Source organism: Manacus vitellinus, unplaced genomic scaffold (assembly GCF_001715985.3).
Source record: "Manacus vitellinus isolate BGI_N305 unplaced genomic scaffold, ASM171598v3 scaffold_33_pilon, whole genome shotgun sequence".
Lineage (NCBI taxonomy): Eukaryota > Metazoa > Chordata > Aves > Passeriformes > Pipridae > Manacus > Manacus vitellinus.
Genome location: NW_021940478.1, coordinates 6,185,425 through 6,207,295, shown reverse-complemented (window position 1 = coordinate 6,207,295; position 21,871 = coordinate 6,185,425). Strand labels below are relative to the sequence as shown.

The following is a 21,871-nucleotide window of genomic DNA, read 5'->3' as shown; positions in this document are numbered from 1 at the left end:
CCAGCAAGCCTTCTCATTTGAGAGGAGGGAAAGCCTCCAAGTACCTGTCTTTATTCACAGAACTGTAGTTTACTGTATATTTAAGACATGGTTAATTTTTTCCCCCTGCATTTGGAAACCAGCTACAGGATGTACTCATAAATATATTCTCCCTTTGTCTGACTTCGTGCTACATGGAGAAACACAACTGTGTGGGTTCACTTCTAAACTGAGATTCAGGATGGCCCTTTTTTTCTTCCTGCTATGCCAGGTATCTGAGCAACTCAGCTATAGAACTGGGACTGAATTCTGTTCTCAGGCTTGGGTGTAAATCTATCACAGCTCCACTAACACCAGTTCACTGATATTTTAATAGCTCATAAATGCATACTCTGTAATTGCAGAAAATTTTATAGGCAGAAGAGACCAGACTAAGACCAAATTTAATTTTGTTGTACAGTTCTATTCTCTCTGTCCCTGTTGTGAAACTCAATAATTGACTGCAGGTTTCCAAATTTTTGAGTCACTAACATTCACTGAAAACTACGTGTATTCATTCACTCCTGCACAGACAGAAAATGAGCTTTGCTATGCAGAAGCAAACTGAGTAAACACATTTAGATAGCGATTCTTATAATCAAAAATCAGAAAAGACAAATTTAATTATTCAAGGCCTTACCTGAAGTGGTTTTGCATAGAAAAACGGTCAGCTCACTATTTTGTGCTATATTATAAAATTGATATTAAAATATTAAAACCTATGAATGCCACACAAGAAAAATAAACCAAAAAACATTGCCACATATTTGCTGGTTTAAAATATTTCCCTTTATATTAGAGCATTTGACAAACTGCAGTTAAACCCTGTGGTGTAGATTGATCCCAGCCAGCAGCCAAGCACCCACAGAGCTGTTTGCTTACTCCCCTCCATCCCCAAAGGGATAGGGGGGAGGATAGGAGGAGCAAAAAGGGGGGGCGAAGGGGGAGAAGTGAGTTGAGATAAAGGCAGTTCAGTTGGTAAAAGAAGCAAAAACGGAAGCAAAAATTCTTCCTCTCACCAAGTTTTTATTGCTGACATGATGTTATATGGTATGGAATATCTCTTTGGTCAGCTGAGATCAGCTCTCCTGGTTGTGTCCCCTTCCTGCTTCCCAACTTATTTTCTGGGGATAGAGGCAGAATGGGAACAAAGAGAAAGCCACAATATATTTTGGCTTTTACTGAACGGGAAGAGTTTTCTTTGAAAGGTCTCTTTCAAAAAAACCCCCCATCCTTTGCATCCATTATTATTTTTAGAATTAAGGTCAGGTCATGGCTAGGCTTCGCAAACGAAGATTTAGGAAGGCTCTATCCACGTTTGATTTTTAAAAGTCAGACAAATGCAGGTGGAGGACATTCAAGTTCACATTGCTGTCCCAGGACCAGGTTTCAGACCATGCTTTGCACTTCATAGCAAAGTGCACCTCACACCCTGACCTGAACAACCACGTCTGGGCAAATCACCCCTTTAGTCATGTTCATGCTTTTCTGCTGTCTGTTCCAGCTAGCTCCTCACTCACTTTCATCTCCTCAATTTTTTTTTTTAAAGGCTGTACTCTGTGTAAATATGGTCATGTAGTCAACATCCTGTTTTTCTTGCAAGAATTGCTACACGGTTTAGAAGCACTGGTCAACATTCAGACACTGAGTAATTGTGAATTCACTGAATCACACAGTATAAAAACTTTTTCTTTTGTACATTGTGTAAAACATAAAGCACATTGTGTGAAAACAAACAACAGAGAGACCAGCAAATTGGATTGTCAAGACATAGCCAAAAAACAATCTTATTCCTCTTCCTCTTGAATTTGAGGTAGCAAGTTCATATGTCCTAGCACTTCTAACATAACTGCAATGCCATTTATCTCCTTTTGCCTTTAGAGGGGATTATCCAATTCCCTTCTGCTGTTGACCCAAGGAAAGAATTTGGCTACATACCTCCTAATCCTGGGATTGTCACATCCATGAAATGTCAGCCCCGCAGGCAGAAACACTGCAGCTAGCCTTCGTGCATTGATGCAACGCACTTTGCTCCACTCCACCCTATGTTTATAGTACTGTCACTACCCCAGGAAAACCTAAAACTGAGAGAGTTACCTTCTCCTGGGAAGAGCTGACTGACAGTTTCTTCACTGATGAAGGACGGTGTCCCACCCCATCTTAAATTGAAACCAACAACTGTGTAGCCTGCTCAGCTTATTTCTGAAAAAGGAGCGTGCTTGGGGAAATCAAGGTCCAACAGACAGAGTACCAGAAGAATGGTTTTTCATGTCCCACAGGAAAGTGAGACACACTGAGTGATCCAGTGTCTTCTGGTTTTCACTCTCTGAAACAAGTAGCAAAAGAAGGAAGTATACCTCTTTCCCCTCCCAGGGAGGAGGCACACTGTTGATCCTGCTTCATCTCATTCACTTGTTTTGCTGAATCATCTGTACCAAAGACATGGCAAGCATCTGCAGAGAGCATACAATAACAGCAAGAGGAAAATGGGGAAAAAAATCACAGAAAATAAGAGTCTGATACACAGCATTTAGAGAGGCATCTCCCTATACTACCTAAATGCATCTGACAACCTCTGTCTCATGGGGAGCCCTGATAATCCTGCAGCAGATGACAGACCTGGGCCCGTAACCACAAGATGTTATTTCTTCTTTAACTCAGACCATCCTGGAGCAGTGCAATGATCCAGACTGTGCTGCAACAGCTCCTCTGTCTCAGACTTACACTTAGCTGGGGCTGCCTCAGGATGGGCACCAAAGGATCTCCAGAGATCCTTTCCAACGCTAACAATTCTGTGATTCTGTGTTTCCGTGTGACACTGTGCCTGTCTTGGAATCTCAGCCTGTTTTTCTTCCTGCATCAGCAAAGCCAGACAGTGGAGTGAGTACACAGGAACCTTCAGCAGCACATCCTAGCCTGGGATTTGATTGTCTCTCAGACTCTGTGTCTAGAGGAGGCAGACCTAACCAAGTACTACAGGATGTGATCCAAAGGGCAGAAGAAGTCCCAGTTACACAGCTCTGGGCACGAGGTTGTTCGCATATGGTGAGAATCTTGGGGAACAAACTTTTTCCATTGACCTCATGCGGCAAAAGGGCAATAGGGGGTGAAGCAAAGGCATCACCAGTCCCACTTAGAAAAGCTCAGTATGAACAGCACTAATGGGAGGAGCACTGAGATGGGCACCTCTGTCATTCAAACTGGTGCTCCTTACTCCTCCAGGGTTAGATGTGGGTTTTTCCCAGAGTCTAACAGAGAGTTAGACACTGCAATGGGAGCACAGTTGAGTTCTCTGTTCTGAATATTTGCTACTGTACTCTAGCTGTGGATCTGGTTTTCTATCTCTTAGGTCTAGCTCACATATTTCAGTAGAACTGTGTGAAGAGCTTGAGGCATTGATATTTTTGATTTGAAATGCATGTGGGACTCCTGAGTCTTTTGTTGAGCTCCACAGTCATTCTCAGGCTGCACCTCCAGAAGGTTTGCACAAAACAACAACAAAATAAGGCAGCAAGGTGGAGTTGCTCCTGCCTGGGGATACAAGAGATACATCAAAGGCCGCTGGGTATGTCTTCCAGGATTCTCCATATTCATCACCATTCATGAGCAAGGAAATGGGCTCCGCACTGTCAAAGCACTCATCCTTTGGTCCTTCAGGTTGTTCTGTGTCACAAGCAGCAATCAGCTGGTGTCTCGAGAATGGGTGTGGGCTGAGCACTGTCTATATTTTAGGCCAACAGGCACTGTGCTCATCACTGCTCTGGGCAGAATATTGTACTTCTTACAGAAGACCAGTAACCGAACCTATTGAGCAAAATGCAGCTAAGCCCCCATTAGATATCGCACAATGATTGCATTAATATAATCTGAAAATATTACTTGGGGGACTTTTCCCTGTTATGAAACTTCAGCTTGAGAACGTCTTTCCCTTCAGTAGTCATCCTACTAGGATTTAGAAAGGTGATTCCTCACTTGGCAAGCTGAGGGCTGTGGAAAAGGCAGAATTGGTCATTGCTGCCCCATGTTTGGGGCAGCTTCGTGCTGACAGATTGCAGAGGAGAGGAGTGACAAGCAGCAGAGAAGGCTACAGTGGGGATCTCTTGGAAAAGGAGCCGTCAGAGGTGTGAATGGAGGCAGAGCTGCAGCTGGTGCTGTGAGGTTGCAGGCTGCAATTAGGACAGAGCCGAAAGTAAACTTCTTTGTGAGGCAAGAAAACAAGGCATCCATCAGGGTTTACAAAAGAGGTCCTTCAGGAGTGTTTTTCCAGCATGTTTAAACTATCAGTAAGTGTATGGAAAAGCTGGATCCTGTTTCCAAACTGTGGCACTCAAGTGAGGGAGTAATGCAAAACAATTTTGCACATGTGCATGTGGCAGTGCTCTTACATAAAAGCTGTGACATGATTAAGAATATCTAATTTCATGCCTGAAGATACAGATGAAAAAGCTGCACAGCAGCACCCTCTGAAGAGCTGAAAGGAAGCTCACCAGCGACTTACTTTAGTTGCTATTTTCTTTTCTAGGCAGATATTAAGAAAGTGAGAAAAAATTCATGCTATAAGAAAGATATAGACAAAATACTTCCATATCATTATTGCTAGGATAGACACACACATATAGATACTTTTTTTCTGTGTTACTGGACTAAAATAGAAAGAGTCCTGGGACCAGAGACTGGAAGCCAGAACTCATCTATAATACAGTTGTTGAATTGCAAAGCTATCAGTCCTAGAGTTCTCTGCTTGTGTCATTAAGCTGCACTCATTTATGTAAGGGTTTCAAAAGGAAGGTGGACAGTTTTGCCACACAATCTGTGCCAAATCCCAATGCCTGATAGCATTTGGTGCGTTCTCTCGGGAGCCATAGGCTTGAATTCCAGCAAAGATATGGGATGCAGGCCCTTCACCTCCTAAACCACATGAATTTCTTCACTACAGAAGTTAAGTACTATTTTCAGTCAAAACAAAAATGAAGTCAATGTAATGGCATTTTCCAGGAGCCCTATTTGAAGAGTTTGCACAAAGCCTGCTTTGAATCCATTCACTAGATGTTCTTTAGGGATTTACACCTCATTCTACCTTGCTCCTGACTTTCAACGTGGGAAAAGCACCTCATCACTCACATCAAGGCAGTTCAGAGAAAGCAAAGAAAAATGCTAGCTGCTAGAGAATTTACAAAATGTGAAAATAAAATGCCTACAAATTTTGGATAAGAGAATTTTTCTTTCAGATGGCTTCTTGGATGTACAAGTTTAAAGTCAGCCTATGTTTAGGAGAGACACATCATTACTTTAGTGTGTCTTCTCCTTTCTGAAGCCATTTATAATTCTGTGCATTAAACATGTTATTCACTGATTCTCCATTACATATACATAAAAAAAACCCACAGTTTGCAAGTGTGACTTATGAATCTGGTTCTCATAACACCTATGACTACTATGATGCAGTACCTGCTAGAGGTGATTATAATTCAATATAGAAAATGACCACACTTTCCAAGAAAATAAAATCAAGGATTTACTAAGTGACAAATTTTTAATAAATATGGAAATTAAATGTCTAGATTATCCTGATGCCATTACTGTGTGACTGACTGCACAGCTGGAATAGAATAGCACCTCTTATAGTACAGAAGGCATGAAGCTACTTACATTACCGTCAGTCAAGGCCAGCCTTCGATGTGTGGTAATTTTATATTGTAACAAATATTACATTATTATAATTAATGTTAATAAATTATAAGTAAATAAAAGTTAACCTATTTATCTCGATAATAAATAAATTTAATTAACTATGTACAATTTATATAATAAATCATATCGTGCTTGAATGTCGAACTTTAGTCCTGATAATCTGCTCATAATACCTTCTGTAGATCTTAGCCAGAGGATGCTAATTAGTAGCAATGCCATCAGTCAGATTCAGTCAGACTGTATATGTCCTTCCTTGCTGCTTTGTTCAAGCCTTGGTAGTATCTGAATATAGATGTGATGCTACTACACATTCACCCTGCTAAGTTGACTCTACTGGACTAAGAGAATAAAATATGGTATAACATGGAAGTTTAAAAAAAGAAGTGAAATCAAAGCATTCCTTCGTCATGATTTTCTGAACCCATACAAGTGAGCTGGTACTTCCATACATGTGTTGGAAGTGCAGAATGGATGGTCTATGCAAAAGGTGCTGGAAAATTGATAAATACTGGAAGGGAGACTGGAAACAAAGTTCCAAATGCATAAGACTTTTTCTTTTTTATGGTTGGACAGATAAGAATATCTGTAAGAAATCAGTGACAGGATAGTTTTTAAAAACCATTTGAATATTGTAATATGTTTTACTAATGATACTACTGTGTTTAATCTTAAGATCAGAAGGAATTATATCTGAGTTTCTGTATAAAATAGGTTTGTCTCTAGAAATCCAGAACACCAAGGCCAAAACCAAAAATGACCGAGAGCCAAATTCTGAGATATTCATAGGACAACTTAGGAAATAACAGGTCAAATAAATCCTGCTAAGTAGCCTCTCCTGAAGTGTACCAGTTGCTGCTCACTTTATTGCTCATAACACATTAAACGATTTTGTGATTTGAGGGCCAAATTGTGGCCCTCCCCTCAGTTGATACCAGGGTAGACATAAGTATCTAATTCAGTGAGGTGATGAGCACCATGCAATGGAGAACCCAGAGCTGCTGACGAATCCTCTCAGAAGGACTGTGGCCTCACAACTTGGAGAAGAAAGCTGAAACACTGAGCATCCCAAACACACCAAGCCAAATTTTGAGAGAAGAGGTAGAGATTTGCTCCATACATTTCTACTGCCACCACTTCCCTTGCACCAAGAGGAAACCACATGCAAAGTTACCTCAGACTGAGCATGAATGATAGAAGTGATACTATGGAAGTGAAACCTTCAACATCAATCACATCTCTAAATCTAGTCTCAGCCCCTGTGCACTGAAAAATAGTATTTCTTCACCTTGTAGCTTAAAAGCTATATATTTTGCCAATAACCATTATTTCAATCACTGCTGAGTTTCTCCTCCTCCAGTTCCAGACAGAAACAGGAAAACAAGGCAGATCCTACGCAATTCAGTAAGCATAATACAGGATATTAAAGTTGGGAGAATGTGAGATTTTACAATGTGCCTGTATGTTTCGGGTCTAAGACACAATACCTGATAACTCTTTCATTTTTTACCAACTCAGATAATTTTTGATGCAGCATGGTTGCTATAAACCAGTCTGACCAGCTGTAAATCAGTAGCTGACCAGAGCTCAGTGGAGATAGCTAAATCCAGCTAATCAGAGTGCAAGACACATAGAACAGGCTTTGGGTTGTAAAGGACCTTCAGAGGTCACCTAGTCCAACGCTGGGGTCTCAGGGCAGAGACACAAATACATCCGAACCTTGCCATTTGCAAAAGAGATGCCTCCTCCCCAGCGAGCTGCAAGCTGTGGGGAGAGAAGAGGCACTGAACCTACATGAATGGGGATTAGCAGTGAGAGAGGCACTACCTTCAGTAGAGTTTGCGCTGAGGGAAATAAAATGTGAAAAACCTATGTTACATAGACATTTGGGGGTTTTGCTTCCTAACATTTGTCTTCTCTTAGTTCATGAGGTTGTTGCAATATTAAATCTGCTGCTATCGCATGTGTCAGAAAAGGCCTAGACGTATCTCTGATGCCATGCAGGGTTCACCACTCATCTTCATGGCTCCTGGGCTCTGACAGCACAAGAACGGCCCAGCTGAGCCAGTACTAAATGGAGGCTTTCACTGCAAACATTCCCCTCTATTTCTTTCGCTGTCAGGACTAAGCTCCTTCATTCTTCACTGGTAACAAGTGCAGATCTGTCACCCTGTTAATCCACAGCATTGCCACAAACTCTTGTTTTAATCCAAAAGTCAAAAAAGGATATGCTTGGTGTTGGGGACTGTATACTCATTTCTGAGAAAAGATAGGAATAAAAGGAAGAGGCCACTTCATCACAGGAATCCCTGTCCCTCTGTTTTCAAAAACATTGCTGATTATTGAGGTTGCAGTGCTCAGAACTTCCCTGGGGAATGTAAATGCCGGATGATGACAGCTTTAGGTAATAAAGACAATGCCTAATAGGCCAACTGGGTGGCCAGCCTCCAGAAAGGAAACACAGACACAGCCTGAAGAACTCCTGCTGCACTTGTACTGCACCTTCAGGTTAGACAGTCAAGAGTAGTAGTTTGCTTATTTGACTCTTTTATTGTCCTGCTCCTGTCTGTTCCTGCTCAGTTATCACTCACTTTTATTTTCTAGACTTTCTTGTCCAAATGGCTCCAGGCAACTTACGGTGCATAAGCTATGGTAATCATGAATGCAGAACATGAGGGTGTACGGTGAACAGCTGACGTACATTTTCCTTTTCAGGGGTCAAAAAGCACATTGCAAACATTCATTTGCTAAATCTCATGCAGAATCTCTCTGAGGAAGATGTCACTTATGTTAAACCAGCAAATTAGCAGTAATATCTCCCTATCAGTTAGGAAGTTTTATTTTTTCCCCACAAACATTTGCAGGTAATGTTTAACTGTGATTTTCATGATTTACATTGTACTTTTCAAAATCATACCTTATTTTTCAAAGCATGGAGAGAGCCCCGTCTTTCAGATTTGCATCTGAGAACATTAAAATTCACCACACAGCAGCATGGGAGAAAAAACCCCCACATTTCTTGAAAGTTCATTGCTACAGTTTTCCGCATCAGTAACTTCAATGGGGTGCTTTAGACCATTTTCTTCCTATTCTTTGAGACTGAAATCATTTGATTTATCCCCATATAAAAGGCTTTACTATGTAAATAATTAACCATCTTTAGAAATATGCAGTTTCGTATCCTGTTCCTGCAGACACTACGCATACAAAATTGTCTTTGGAGTTATTTGAGAACTTAGGACGCACTTTCAGGAGGTTGTTCGAAGAAGTGGTGGAGTCTCCATCTTTGGAGATATCCAAAAGCCATCTGGACACAGACTTGGGCAACCAGTTCTAAATGGTCCTGCTTGTGCAGGGGAGGTAGACCAGATGATTTCTAAAGGTCACTTCCCATCTCACCCCTATTGTCACCATCATTAATAAGCAGAAATGCATATGAATGCAGGAATACAGCAGCATACGTGCACATCAAGGAAACAAACTGTTATTCATATTCAGTGAAGTTAAGGGAAAATTTACTCCCATTATGGATTCAGATCAATACTTACAATTCAAGGAGCCTAGTGACAGAGCATCCAATTAATAGGTTATAAACAAAACTGGTTACAGTGATTACTTTGAAGTACAAACCAGCTGCCATAGGATTAAGAATGCACTGGGGAAAAAAAGTACAATTTCTGATTTTCATCCGGGTGTTCCTTACAATGTTATAAAACAGCCCTGATTTTAAGGTGAACAGAGTTTACCAAAAAAAATAATAGTATTGGTAGGATTGTGTCGAATAAAGAATAAGAAAGGGCGATTAGCCATAAACACTTCTGTGAGAGGCATAGATCTCCTCACAATGCTAGCTCCTGTACCAGCTGCTGCTACGGTGCCTTCCTCATTGACTTCCACATACGTCTTATGGACAACATTTGACAGCACCAGAGATTTTGCAAACGACATTGCAGAGAGGTCAACTTTTGATTCAGTGAAGATATCAGTCATCCCCATCTCTTGTAACACCTCATTGAGGTTAAATGTGTCTTCAAGCTTGAATCGGGGGAGGTAGACCTCCACTGTTGTCTCAAACATGTTCTCTACAGAGGTCCACAGTATTAAATTTTCATAGGTCATTTTGCTTTCAATCTAAAAGATGGGGGGGAAAAAGAGATTAAAATAGGTGGGCAACTTTAAAAATTTAGATCTTTACCCACTGTTAATTCAGACAACTAACTTTCAGTTCTAGCCCATGATATAAACTGCCTTACCTGCTCCATCCCACTGATAGATCCATCAGCCACGTCACCTGGCAGCAGGATGATCATGCTCAGTGACTTCTGAGCATAAGGGAGTTCAAGGATCTGAGCACCCACCTCCTCAATGTAGCCTAGTTTAAATGTGCCTTTCTGATACATCATCTGCACAGGTTTTTTTCTGTTCTATTGAAAAGAAAATATGAAGTCACTTACGCAATACAGCCCTTACTAACACCTCTTCCCAACAGGAGAAGCAAGTTAAGTTCCCAAAACACCCTTACCTTACCTTAATCACGGGCAGCTAAGCCTTGGACATTGTGCTTCTGCAGTGATCACGCTTTCCAGAGTAAATAGTGTTAAAATATACAGAATGTAGATGTACCTGATTCAGTTTAAAATCTCTCTGTACTGTTTTTTGTTCCTCAAACTTGTGTTCCCAGGGTGCTTTGAAGTAGATGACATTCACCAGCACCAGCAATGCATGTCCATCAATCACACCAGGAGCAAAGAGTTCCCTGATTTTACCTAAGGGGAATTTTGAAATACGTAAGTATTTATTAGTTGTCATTAAGACTCTGGGTTTAGACTCAATAACTGGCCTGTGAACTTAGTTTTGGGAAAACTTAGGAACTTTTGGTTTATTCAAAGGACAGAAAAAATATACATAAACAAATGGTAGATTCCTCTGCACTGTTACCAGCCAGGGAGGACAGGAGAACTGGGGGTCACCAAATTAGCCAGCTGTCACTGCCAGTGACCATACGTATGTGTCAGGTGACATTTATCATGGTAAAAGAGACAGCACCATTAAACACATATTTTGGTTTGCATGAGGGCATCTTTTCCTTCCTATCAAGCACAGCACTTAACTGGCCATGGAGCTTTTGACTTTCTACACAGAGGCTGAGGTAGGAGTTAGCAGGTCCACAGGCTTCATATGAGCACCCAGACCAAGGATGGTTCCTAACCCTGTCTGAGGTGGCTTCTGAACTTTCAGCTCTCTTACTGGGAGCCAACTGTTAACACGTCTTCCCCACACCAATCACAGGCTGCTCTGCCAGTACAAGGACAGGCTTGGTCAGGAGATGGGCAGCTGAGAAATTGCAGAAGCCATCAAATCTATTTGCCTGTTCCTGAGGAAGTTCTGGTTTATGTTCAGCCAGAAGATTTAGGAAATTTTCGTCCCACTGCTACTGCAGATCTGGCAAAACTAAAGGAAAATGGCAGATATCATGTTTAGTCCAATCAGTAAAAGCCAATGGCCCCTGCTGCCCTGTCATGGGCAACAGCTGGTTAAATGATGTCACTTGTGATGGTGACATCTCTCATCTTTGGGGGCATTGCTTTACATATAACCAGGTCCCCAGACGGGTTCACTCCCCACCACCACTCTTCCTGGCTGCTCCCAGTCTCACTCATGGCTTCCATCCCCTGCTGTATCTGCATTTGTGGCTGTTTGCAGAAGCAGTTGGTTTGGTCAAGCCTTATAGGTATTACTGTAATTACCATGCCAGTCATAAGGGTGGGAATACGAAAGTATTTGACAACAAACATATTTTTAATTCAGAAATAATTTATCTGGTAACTTTCAAGAGTGGATGGGAAGACAAACTATATTTAAACAGCATAAGAGTGAACACCCCGACATGTAGACAGGCCTTTGCTTTTCATATTCTGGAATTTCATTTGTTGAAGCAGTGTAAGAAAGCAGCGAGAGTATGACAACGGTTTTGCTTTGTTTTACCTTGTGTCTCACTCTCAACCCAAGCATTAATTTTTCTTCTAGCAGCTTCAACAGCACCATGAAAGTCCACTGTTTGCAGCATTGCTCCATACAGTTCCTTGGTACACATTAGAAATTGCTGTAAAGCAAAATAAAGATTATGACTTGATCAGGTCTATTAAGCACTTATTCCCTTTGGAAAGAAATTAATGGTTCAACAGTGTTTTAGAAATGGTGAGGGACCTTTTGACTCCATAAGGCAAAGTTTCATTTTGGAAACATCAACTATCTGAAGTTTATTCAGAGAATCTTTGAAAACAAGATAATTATTCTATTGTATAGGCAAAAAAGGTAAACAAGTAGCAAGAAAGCCAGGAGAAAGAGTCTTCTCATGGAGAACTGCACAACTGATGTCCAGGTAAAAAAACAATAAAGAGAGAAAATGTGAAATATGTTTTTTGATGCTCAAGTATCTAAATAACTCAATAGAAACTCAATAGAAATAACTGACAGAAAAGTTAAGATGTAACTAGCAAGATAGCCTTACCAAGTAATCTCAAGACCACTCTTCATTCAGTAAGAAAGGAGCAAGAAATTCAGGACAGCAGCTCTGTGCATGAATCTGTTCAACATCCCAGGTGATAAGTCCTCTCCAAACTTACTGCTGCGCCAGAAGTAGGTAGTTTACAGACAGCTTGAATAGGACATTTTTTGGCTGTTGGTTCACCTCTGGCTAAGTGTAGCCATGCCAAAAGTGAACAGCCCTCTGCTTTATTTTTGTTCTGTAGCTATTGATATCCACAAGGTGGTTTGTTTTATTTTAAATAAAATAACTGAAAGTTGACAATCTTGTCTCTTTCCCAGAGGCCCCAAGAGATATAGCTCCAAGAAGCACACTAAGTGCTCCAAAGCATAAACGAGAGGGGCAACAGTGAGATTCGGTTAAAGGGAAGCTTGAGGGCAGGGCCACAGCAATTAGCAGATACAGGTAACTTACCTGCTGGATTTCAAATCCTTGTTGTATAAAGAGATTGTTGGCCAGGGTTAAAACATATCTTTCGCCAAGGTTTTGTAGTTGCAAAAGCAATGTCTGGAACACTTTATGGTTAAGGTCTCCATCCTTGTTACACTGGGATTATTACAAACACAACAATTAAAATTATTCCTCTGTATAGCTCTGGTTTTTTAATTTGCATCTTAATTAGATTACGCTGTAAGGCTAACTCCTGCTGAAGTCATTTTTAGATCCAGCTACTCCAAGCTTTGTAGCCTGATCCTCTTTCAGATGAGATCACTGAAGGCTTTGGTATTGACTTATTGAAAGGTTTGGCCCTTAATAAAATAACACCTTGTATCAGGCTTTTCCAAGAGGATTAGGTAGACTCTGAGCCTGTGATCTTGACTCCCTCCAGTGGCAAACTAGTGCTTTACCCCTACTAACCTACCTCACAGGGAAGACAGTGTTCCAGCTCTCCCCACCCAAGGACGCACCTGTGAGAAGGAAGGCTGTCTCTCCCGAGTTTCTTTTGGCTCCATTTCTGGGGTTGCATTCTCTTGATCATATCCAAGGCTCATTCCTCCTGCAGATTTCCTGACGTGGAGCACCTGCAGTTGAAGATGCCAAGTTATGGCAACTGTAACTGGGATAAAAGCATTTTCCTCGATTAAAAGCTTTGCTGTGCTGCCCTGGATAAGTGGTGTAGATTTATAAAATATGTTTTCTCAGCTTCACTTATCAGCTGAAATGGCAGACTTGAAATTGTTCATATACTCATGTTCAGACTCACGTCTATATTAACAAACCCAGAAGAACTTGCACTAATCCCTCAAAGTGTTTCTCTTCCTTACCCCAGAATGTTTATATTTGATTTGTGTTTCATTGCTACAGTTACCTTAAATTTCAAAATAAAAAGTTGCCCCAAACAAATGTTTTTCTTTGAAAACATCAAAATTGGATTCTTGCAACCATTCTAAATACTGGCATCAGCTTAGGAAATATATCAAAACCATAGTGCTCTTAATGGAAACCAGTCCTTGTTTCTAATGTGCAAATATCTCACTGAAAAATTTCCAGCAGCTTCTCCATTACAATAATGTTGCATCATACATAGACTTACTCTTTTTATTGAGGATACTGATATTAAGCAGTCCCCCTTTCTTTCCCAAAACAAGCAGCAGTCCCTGTGTATCAGTTTGATGTGGTATCATTATGGTAGCCAGGGGGGCTGCAGGCCTCTGTATGAAGAGAACAGACTATATGTCAAACTGAGCTGGTTCAGCCAGCTCCAGAATGAGTCAAGTCTGTTTTGCCGTGACAGTAATTGCCAAGTGATGTCCCTGTCCTTATCTTGACACCCAAGCTTTTTAATCTTATTTTCTCTTCCTGTCCTTGTAGAAGAGGGAGCGTGAGAGAATGTCTGGGTGGGTACCTGGCAGCCACCAGCCAAGGTCAACCCACTACACTCTGGAATCCTCACGAGGAGAGCACATCTACCTTGGCTGTGGGTGATCCAGCAGTCAGACTGTGCACGTGGTAGTGTTAGAATATGATGCATTAAAATGTACCAGTACAGAGTCAGCTACTCAGAAGAACTTTTGCCTTAGGATTATTGGGTTTTTACCACTCATAGGCTCAAACAAGAAAAGAGAAGAAAGGTTGTAGAAAGCAGAACTTGTCCTGCAGGGAGTAAAGGCACAGTGATTGAAGGGGTCTCTGTGAGGTGAGACACTTTGACTCTTGAATGTCATAAGTGACAAGTGAGCTAATGCTTCCAGCCATACAGATGCAACTACTTCAGGTTTCTGCAGCTCTCCCCACTGCCCACCCAGACACAACTTAAGGATTCTCATACCAACCACAACAAGAAACTCTGATCTATAATTTTGAAACCAAGTCTGATATTCTGACAGCAGGCTTGGGGAAAGCCAGAGTGCCCCACTGTGCTGTACTGCCACTTCCCATTCAGTCCTTGCTCCTTGCTCTTGCGTGGGGGCATGATGAGACTCACACTAGCAGATGGTAAGGATCGTAGTGCACCAAGCACGACTGTGAAGGCAGAATCTGTGCCTGCATTTGTGCAGGTTTCCTATGAGACCCTTGCACATGTGTCGTGCTAGGATGCCCAACATTTTCATTAAGGGAACAGCAAGAAATGAGGAAGCATCTCGGCATGGTTTGTTAATACTTACTTTTTCTATCTGAGCAGCAGTGTTGTTTCTGGCACCTAGATGGATCAGGGCCAGGGCAACAGAGATGCTCGCTGGAGAGAAGACGATATTTGTGTCCTCTGCATTTCTGTTGAGCTTATTGTAGAGATCAAGGCAAAACTCAGTAACTGGTCTAGAAATGGAGTTCATCATGAAGCATCTGATAACTGGGAGCACAAAAGAATGAAGGAATTTAATGCAGCTTGTCTAGCTAGACGCTATGAAGCACCTGTCTGCCCTGAGTTTATCCCATAGCTGGTTGCTAAATAATAAAAGTTTTCTAAATTCTGGGAGTTTGAAACAGCCACCCTTGCACATATCTGTCAGTCTGTAATGCACAGATGTATCAAGGACACAGAGGGTCTGGAAAACGGACCTACACACACATAGGGTCCTCAGAAAGGACCCTTTTTTTGTCTTATCCCATGCTGTATCTTATTTCAGCTCATGATATTGAAATCAGTCAGCTATGGATTAACATTTTCCTCCTCCAGACTGGTTTGATGGATATAGTTGCAACAACTCTTTTCTCTTTTAACAAAATACAGTGACACAGACTTGGTGACAGAAACTATGCCTGCATATAACCATGTGTGGTAACCAAAGCTGTAGTATACAGGTTTCAAGCAATAGGCTTATAATAATAAAATCACTATTAGTTGAATGTTTACATACATCAAAAAGGGTAATTAACAGCTATGGAGACTGAACTACATATGGAAACATTAACAGTTTGAAATACACTTTTTCACCTCTCGTGAGTTTTCCAGGAGCCACAGATTCAGGCAGGATACACAACTAAAAATTCCAAACAAAGTAATAGCTCAAGAGCCCTGAAAAAAATTTTGTAACTTCCTGCTCAATGATATAACAAGATCTGTGTCAATCTCTTCTTTTGTACTAGAAACATTACAGTCTGATACCTTTCCCATGGGTCATTTACTTTCAATTCACTCTGCTAAGAACAAGTTAGGACCAAGTTCAGCTTGGTCCTTGCAAGGAGGAGACTGTGAAGAAAAAGGGTTATAAACTCCTTTCCTGAATCTTAGGAGAATAGTAAAGGTGTTATGTGGATATGAGTGGGATCACACAAACTTTTACGGAATCATTATACCAAAAAAACCCAAAAACCAACAAAAAACAAACCACATCACTTTCAGTATCAAACAAATAATATTTTGAACAGCACAAATGAAAAAAATGTATGAAAAGCAAAGCATACACTCTTGTCTTCTTGCAGACATAGAGCTAGGTAGTTGTGGTCTATGTTTCAGAAAGATGATTTATTTAGGGGAAAATATATGGCCACAGTATGGAGAGAAGTCCTTCATGTCTCCCATGGCACAGATCTGGCTGGCTCTCCCTCTCAATCTGCACTGGGACTAGCATGGGTCAGGTCCAGAGCAAGCTGCCGCAGTTCCTCTCCATTTTTAAAACAAGTCAGTGCACAGCCAAGTGGTTATGCCCAGTGCCCACAGAAGGCCATGGCACAGCAGGCAGGCACTCCTTCTCAGCCCTGTCTGCCTGGCTGCTGCAGCCTGCTAGGCAAAGTTACATGAGGAGCTCCAGTTTGTGTCACCAAAGGTTAAGGGTGGGGAAAGGCTTGTGAAAAGCTGAACTTCAGGATCATTTATCAGCAGGGGCCATATACAGACTGTCCTGGGCTGTCACTGCCCCTCTGAGAGTGGTCTAGAGCCTTCATGGGGAGCGTTGCCTGGTGCCAGAGACCTCCATCCCCTTCCAGCCAATGCTCTCCTGTCACCCTGCTCTCCCACTGAGGCCCCAGTTCTACCACAGCCACAGCCCCCCCACCTCACAGAGACCCTGCCCTTTACAGTTTTCTTTTTTCGAAGAGCTACTCAAAACGTCTTGCACTGTTCTTAAAATGCAGAGTGCAGGCTACCTCTTACTCAGCCATGAGCCAGGTATTCATTTTGCATGAGAAGCTGGAACACAGGTGCCAGAAGAAGTTGCCAGGGCTTTGGGTGTTGACATGGCTCAGCCAAGATGCAGCACTTATCTGTGCAAACTATCTTAGCCCACAGCAAGTGCCAGACAACAGGAATGAACTCAGTCCACAGAAAAACAAACTGAGCCTAAGACAGATTGCTGCAGAGGATTGGAAGAGCTGAAAGGTCAAGTTCCTGAATACGTGAAGGTGCATTGTGTGGCAAATGCAGACATTTCTTGCCATTTGACTAGTTTGAAAAGCACAACAATAATCAATGCTTCATCCTGTTTCTGAATGAAGCTCTGTGGAAAGAACATGTGATGCTGAAAGAAGAAGTTTGTGTATGTTTCATACTGAGACATTTGTTTTACCCTGAAGTCCAGAAGTACTTCACACAGAGACCTAATACAAATGGAGAAAAGAGAGGAGAAAGACCAAAAAAATTCTCTGCACAGAGAAATCAAAGATCAGTTTTTCTCATTAATTCTGAAAACAGTAGTTCTAGCTCTGCTATTCGTGTCTTTGTATGAAGTATGGTTTTCATTTTCCTTTTAGTAGTGCAGTCATCTTACCACAAGACATTGCACTAAATAATCATTTCTCTTTTGTTCTACCTTCACATCCTACTATTCAGAAACTTCTGGAAAAAAAACTCAGTGCATCTTCAGTTCTTAAGTTATTATTGTTCTACTTCCATATCTCTGGAAAAATCTGAAATGGAGCTGTGAAATCAGTCATGGTGAACGTAGGCCATGAGGCACATTGTAGGTGTGCCCAAACTTCAGAACAAGTCAGGGAGAAAAAAAGAGTTAATAAACTTACTCAGTGGGAAGGAGGCACCTCCACCCCACCCTGCAGGGAAAGGGCTGCATACAAAGAATGGAGGGAGAGGCCAGGATCTGGGAACAGGTTTTAAAAGCAAGTGTCTGGCATACTGAGGTGGCCACTCCTTTTGCAAAAGCAGCAGGCTGTCCTCAGGGAGACATCCAGGTGCAAACACTACAGCCAACTCCATGGTTTTGTGAGTGGAAACTACTTAGAGAGCTGCCCTAGAAACCCAAATGAAGGAGAGGGAAGTATGGGTTGGTCAAGGAACTTTCTTACTGAAGACTTAAAGGATTTAGTGAACTTTCTTAATCTAAATTGGGGTGGGCACAAGTGTGTGAATGATTCCACACCATTAAGTCTTCTGTATAATCTGTGTAATAATTCAATCAGAGTTTTGGAGCTACTGCAAGGACCGTGGCATTTGGAGAACACCTACATGGTGGACAACAAATGGTAATGTTACTTTTAAATAACCTTGGGGTGACAAGAAGGGACAATATTAAGAGCAAAATAAGTGTTCCAGGAAGATCCTAGCTGCTGTTCTGCACTAGTCAAAGCATGTGCATTGAGCATTATCAATAGTGCAGAACCACTGATGAAGGGAGATGCTTTGCACAATAGCTCATTAGCATTTAACACAGTCCAGCAGATGGAAATTACTGGTGCCGCTGTATGTGAGCAAAAGCCACCCAGAAAAATAGCTTCCTTCAGAAGAAACCACTGCATACCACAGACCTTGCAAGGATGACAAACTTCTTCCATACCTGTGTGAAATGACAAACACTTCTCTATAACTATTCATGATCTGTCCTCCCTTTATAGTTTTGGTTTTGGCTAAGGGTAAATGAAATCTAAATTAAAATTATCAAAGAATTAAAAAAACACCTGTGCTCAAATCTATCATAATTATTGGGTGTATTTAGATTATATTATTCAGTCAACAGAAGGAGGCAGTAAATAGGGCAGAGAGGCTGAGAGGTGTAGCCTTGGTTTTAAGGTAATTCTGTATTTCATACAAGGTAAGTAAGAAGGAACCTGTTTTCTCTGATGCCACATGGTACTTTCTATTGCATGTTTTACTTATTCAATCTGCTTTCCATTAATGTGCTTTAATACACATTCATCTCTCATACACAAAGGAAGACAGAATAGGCAGAAATTACATGTGTCTGTCCTAGAAAAAGATCACATGACAGATAGTGCTGTTTCCTCACACAAACATTGGTAGAAGTTACTTTCTTGTTTTTCATGGCCATTCTTACAAAAAGACAATTCCAAAAGTTTCCGTGATGATTTGGAGTGAAAGGGACAAGGAGCACATAAGAAAAATTAAATTTCCTACAACACAGAAATTCTAATCATTCCTAAGTGACACAAAACATTTCCATACTTTAAATTAAAAAGCAATACATTTCAGTAAAAAACAGTTTTTCAAGCAAAATGGTGCCAATTTCATTTTCCAAACAACCTAGCCTCTCAGGATGCTACTTTTATGCCAGAAAGCCTTTTTACTGACTGCTTTTATTAGTTTGAATCAGTCCCTCCAGTATCTTCTATACCTCATTCTAGGCTAATTATTTCTGCACAAACACACATGGATATACATTGGCATGTTGCAGGCTGTACAGTGGCAAGTTATTTGCTGTGCCTGTGTGCAGCTGCACAGGCAAGCTTCTAAACGTTGTTGCCAAACCCAGGAGCTAATATTTTGCTGGCTAAGACTAGCATCCCCACTAAAAAAAACCAAAATCTTAATACCACTCCACTCTCTCTATTTTATAGAGTCATGGTTCAGGAACATAAACAATTTCCCCGGCAGCGGGGATCAGAGTACCAGGTAAATACCTAAGAACCCAATAAAAGAATTGCAGGATCTCTCTCTCATCTAGTGAACATTTCAAGGCTTTTTCTTTTGCCATGGAAACCTGAGAAAAGAAGTTACATTAACATATATCTCCCACTCTGTGGGTGAGTTTGCTCAGGTCATCAGCATCATCATTTTACATGAAGCCTGTTTCTACCAGAGTAGGTAGAGGTGCTCTGAAGGAGCCTGCACTTCAGCCCTTCTGGACATACAGGCAGAAAAGCATCTACTTTCTCGTTTAAGCCCCTGAGCTCATTAGTCCTGTAGAACTTAGACCACAGTGGATGTTCTGTGGAAGACAGAGATGTTCTGTGGAAATTTCAGATTCGAAAGCCTGTGAAATTTAGGCAAGAATCTTTAGATTGATATCTTTGGGCATATGTTCCTAAATTCCTCATTCATATCTCACAGAAGACCAGCTCCTTTGTGTGAGCCACCTGAATTTCAGCAGTGTGTTTTGCTGCCTGAAGCCTGTAAACCCTCTCTGTTTCTTCTGTAAACATGATGTTTACCAGCCTGTAGACTACTTTGGATCTGCCAAAAAAATATCACATGTTATTTGGGGGGGAAAAAAACAACAAAAACAACATAGAATTTTTACCTTCTTGCCTGAAGAGGTTAAATGAAGAGCACAACAGCTGAGCTCTGGAGCACGTTCCTGTGACTACTGTATTACAAAAATCTCCCACTCTCTTGTTCAATCTCTAACCAATTGCTGCTGATAGCAGCATGTTGCAGTTCAATGTGAATGCCATCAACATGAGGTTTCCTCACAGAAGACTGGTAAACCTGCATCTAGCAATATGCTATTAGCACTTCTCCCAAGGCTGCCCAACAAGTTTGGCAGGTAATATCTGCTGGCAACATTTCCTGATTGCAATGCCAAGTCACCCTCAGCTGGAAAACTGATCATTAACCCTGGAGATCCATGGCTACACGGCTGTGTGTAGTCCCTTTAAAATTTGATGGGGTCTGGCTCGGACATAGGTGTTTGCATGCCAAGATTGTTTGGACTGAGCTTGCTTGCACAGAGCAAATGAATGGGAAACACATGAGCTTTATGTTGCCTACAGCCATCTCTCTCTCTCAGGTAAGGAGTCGGCTTTACGTGTATGGAAGGAGCTTAATTAGAGAAGGGAAGAAGTATTTCCTTGAAGTGTAACAGGAATTCTCAGCCAGGAGGTATTCTTTTAAATCCTTAGAGTTAAGAATAAAAGAAGGCCAGAAGTGGTTGATCACATAGGTTAAGTCTCCAGTATAGGGTGAGAAGGAAGTGAAGAACAGGAAGGAAGCATGGAGCTGCATCAGCACAGTGTTTGATCTCCGCTAAGCAGCACGACTGAGCTCAAGTGCAACACTGGGTTATAGCAGCTGGTCTCAGAGATCAAAATTGATCCAGGGTTGTATGTGGATTTGCAATCCTGAAAATTTTATGTCTTTCCTTTCTCACCTCTTCTTTTTTCCTACAAAGCATAAAACTGGCTTTGTATTTGTAGGTAAGCAGGAAAGAGAAAGAAGATCCCCCAGCATCACCTTGTCCTTCCCACAGTTTCCTTCTAGTGCTGAAGCTGGACTACCCTCTTCCTTAGGCACAGCTCCCATCAGCTTTGCTGTTCCCTTCTCCTCTGCCAAGGTCTCAGCCCAGTTGGCCAGGCTCCAGTGCTCTCATCCAAAAAGGGGGATTTGTAAGCAATGCAAGACACAAGGATGAAGTGAGTGTTCTTGTTACCTCTATTCTTTTCCTCGCTTTTTTGCTTTCATTTGCCATTAACTTCTTTGTTTCTGTTTTTCCTTCCTTCATGTTTCTGTAGTGCTCCTTAGTCTTCCTCCTCAGGTCTTTCTTTCTCTATTTTTAAAACTTATTTATTTATACAATTGCCTTTTCATGTATCTTGTGATGCTTTTGTGAATCCTAGACTCTTTTCAGTGAAAGTCTAGGTATTTTTTAGTATCTCGCAGGACTTTCTTTCTTCCAGCCTCTGTGCTTTCTCCCTCCCTCCTACATTGACATTGTTCCCTCACTGACTTATTTTACTTGCTGTGCCGTATATTCCCTCAGAACTTCCTTGACTGACATCAGTTTAACTGCTTTGCCTCAGGAAATGTCAATGTATGTGGAAATCTTGTCTTTTCTAGGCCCTTAGGATACTACATTAACGAAAGTGTCCTGCTTTTCCAGTAAGGCCAATTGGCCCTACCTTGCATTTTTCAAGTTTCAAATCCAAACTGCTCTTCCCCACAAACAGCTTTTGCTACCACCAAACATTAAAATGTATCCCTTCTCCTCAAGCAAATGCTAGGAGCAGGAAGTGGGCAATGACTGTGCAGATGAGCAAATGATGAGATGACTA

The 21,871-nt window shown here is 41.4% G+C and overlaps 1 protein-coding gene across 1 annotated transcript; it reads right to left on the bottom strand.

The window, feature by feature from the left end:
* Positions 1 to 9,432: 9,432 nt before the first annotated feature.
* On the bottom strand, positions 9,433 to 21,531 carry LOC103756407 (serpin B12). Its single transcript, XM_008922452.3, is given in 11 exon segments — positions 9,433 to 9,837; positions 9,960 to 10,130; positions 10,330 to 10,472; positions 11,692 to 11,809; positions 12,668 to 12,799; positions 13,162 to 13,275; positions 14,860 to 15,037; positions 20,106 to 20,216; positions 20,218 to 20,291; positions 20,293 to 20,473; positions 21,524 to 21,531. Coding segments are annotated over 11 exon segments (1,635 nt in total).
* Between the last annotated feature and the right edge of the window lie 340 nt (positions 21,532 to 21,871).